Below are 2030 nucleotides of genomic sequence, written 5' to 3' on the forward strand. Positions count from 1 at the left end.
GCCAGCCCGGCCCGCTTACCATTGGAGCGACTGCCCGACTCGTTCTTGCAATAGCCGCAGCGGTAGAAATCCTCGCCCTCGAAATATTCCACGATGCTGGGCGAAAGCGCAGCCCAGGAAGCCATGGCCCCGACCCTCCAAACGCTACGCGGCCCAGCCCAAAGCCCCCGCCACCCCACAATGCACCGCGCCGCCCGGGCGCCCACAGCCCGGCCCTCGCCCGAGCCCCTCGGCGCTGACGCCGCCCGCGCCATCTTAACCTAGGGCAGCAGCCTTCCGCTATTTCCGCTCCTTCTCCGAGAAGGACCGCCATCTTCGGTGAGGATGAGGCCAAGAGACAAAACGTGAAAGACAACGGTTTGGGAAGAAACGAGTGGGAAAGGAAAGCGGGAGTTGGGGAACAGGGCCTGGGTGTTCCCTTGCGAGGGCCCGGACGCGGCGGGCGGTGCGGGGATTTGGACGTAAGGCGTCCGCACCAGCTCCATCGACCGGACCACTCACCGCAGGACGCCTTGCCCTCCTCGGAGTCGCAGTAGCCGCAGTAGTAGCCGACCTTGAGTCCCTTGTACTCCACCACCGAGGCCATGGCTGCCGCCAGGTCCACGCAGGCCGACCACGCCTCTCGGCGCCCCGGGGCCGACCTCTGCGGAGCGCTGAGGTCCGCGGCGGGGAGGAGTGGAGAGCGAGGCCCGGCGCGGTGCGTCGCAGCGCCGGGGGGCCCGGTCGGTATTGGGTCCGGGGGCCTCCCAGGTTTAGTGGATCGTAGTCGTGCGCTCTGGCGCCGAGTTCGAGCCAACCCGTTTCGTTATTCCATCGCCAGTCCTTCCCACAACTGCGCGTTGATAGCCCTAATTTACAGATAAGGAGACTGAGGCACAGAGCTTGTGATCACCCTCTTTTTAGATCCTGCAGGTCTCAGTTCAAAAGTTACCATTTCAGGCCGTTCTAGCCAATTCTAGCTTCTTCCAAACCAGCAAGCACTCACTTAAATGTCCCGTAGGTTCGAGTACACATGCATTCTGTGGATGGCAGGGTAAGTGAATTGAACACTTCACTCTTTTAAAGGAAACAAGTGTCAGAGCCAGTTGCTGCCTTGTGCCTAGTGCCACCATATCTTACGACTGTTTTTTTTGAAATTTATTTTTTTATACAGCAGGTTCTTATTAGTTATCCGTTTTATACATATTTGTGTATACATGTCCATCCCAATCTCCCAATTCATCCCACCGTCACCCCACCCCCCGCGACTTTCCTAACTTTTAAAAAGCTAGAAATCAGATTTTTTTTAGTACAGTTTTGAAATGTTACTTTAAGAGAATTTTTTTAATTGTACAGGCCAAACAACATTTATATAGGCTGAAGTCAGCACATAAGCCTCCAATTTGCAACCACTATTTTAAAGGGGATTTCTTAAAGACTAACAGTCCTGGAGCAAAGTATAAAAATCAGTGAGTACCTCCAACAAGGGAATATTCCTTATTCTTTAATTCTGTATGCACAGATAATTTAAGCCTGTCTGTCCTTATATTTTTTTCCCGTCAACAATAAAATTGATTATCTTTTTATGTTAGTGAAATCATGTAGCTTGGAGAAGCAGGTAAACTTTTGAAGTCAGTTTCAACATTCTTGACCCCAAGGTCCACTATGCTGGATATGTGCCTATTTAAGAGGTTTCTTGGTGGCAGAGTGACCTGTTATATCGCTAAGCATCAGCTGTGCCTCACACAATGGGAAAGAACCTAAGGATAGCTATGTAGCATGCCAGAGGACCTTAGATTTATCCAGTTCCTCCAATCCTTAGATTTAAAGGCCCCTTACTAGATCTCAGTACCCATGTTCTTAAGACAGACCTCATCCGTTTTGTTCGTTATAACAGATTTGACTATTTCTGGTGCTTTCCTGGACAACATAGGAAACAAAGGCCAGAGAAGCCAAATAATTTGCCTAAGATCACACAACTAGTAAGAGACAAATAGGCGGGGGAAAAGGTGATAAAAATAAAATTAATTGAAGAAGAAGAAAAGAGATCA

The 2030-nt window shown here is 50.4% G+C and overlaps 1 protein-coding gene across 5 annotated transcripts in view; it reads right to left on the reverse strand.

Moving 5' to 3' along the window:
- ATE1 (arginyltransferase 1) overlaps positions 1-1468 on the reverse strand; it is a 157889-nt gene extending 156421 nt beyond the window's left edge. For 2 of the 5 annotated variants that reach the window (XR_003004634.1, XM_024755918.1), the window contains exon 1: positions 20-185. Coding sequence is in view for 4 of the 5 variants with exons in the window: in XM_024755918.1 (XP_024611686.1) it covers positions 20-125 (106 nt within the window). In the remaining variant the exon portion in view is untranslated. Of the gene's footprint in view, positions 1-19; positions 186-501 lie in introns of those variants that run through there. The other 3 variants (XM_024755920.1, XM_024755919.1, XM_024755921.1) reach the window with 2 other exon arrangements.
- Between the last annotated feature and the right edge of the window lie 562 nt (positions 1469-2030).

This window comes from Neophocaena asiaeorientalis, unplaced genomic scaffold (assembly GCF_003031525.2).
Source record: "Neophocaena asiaeorientalis asiaeorientalis breed wild unplaced genomic scaffold, Neophocaena_asiaeorientalis_V1.1 scaffold85, whole genome shotgun sequence".
In the NCBI taxonomy this organism is placed as follows: Eukaryota; Metazoa; Chordata; class Mammalia; order Artiodactyla; family Phocoenidae; genus Neophocaena; species Neophocaena asiaeorientalis.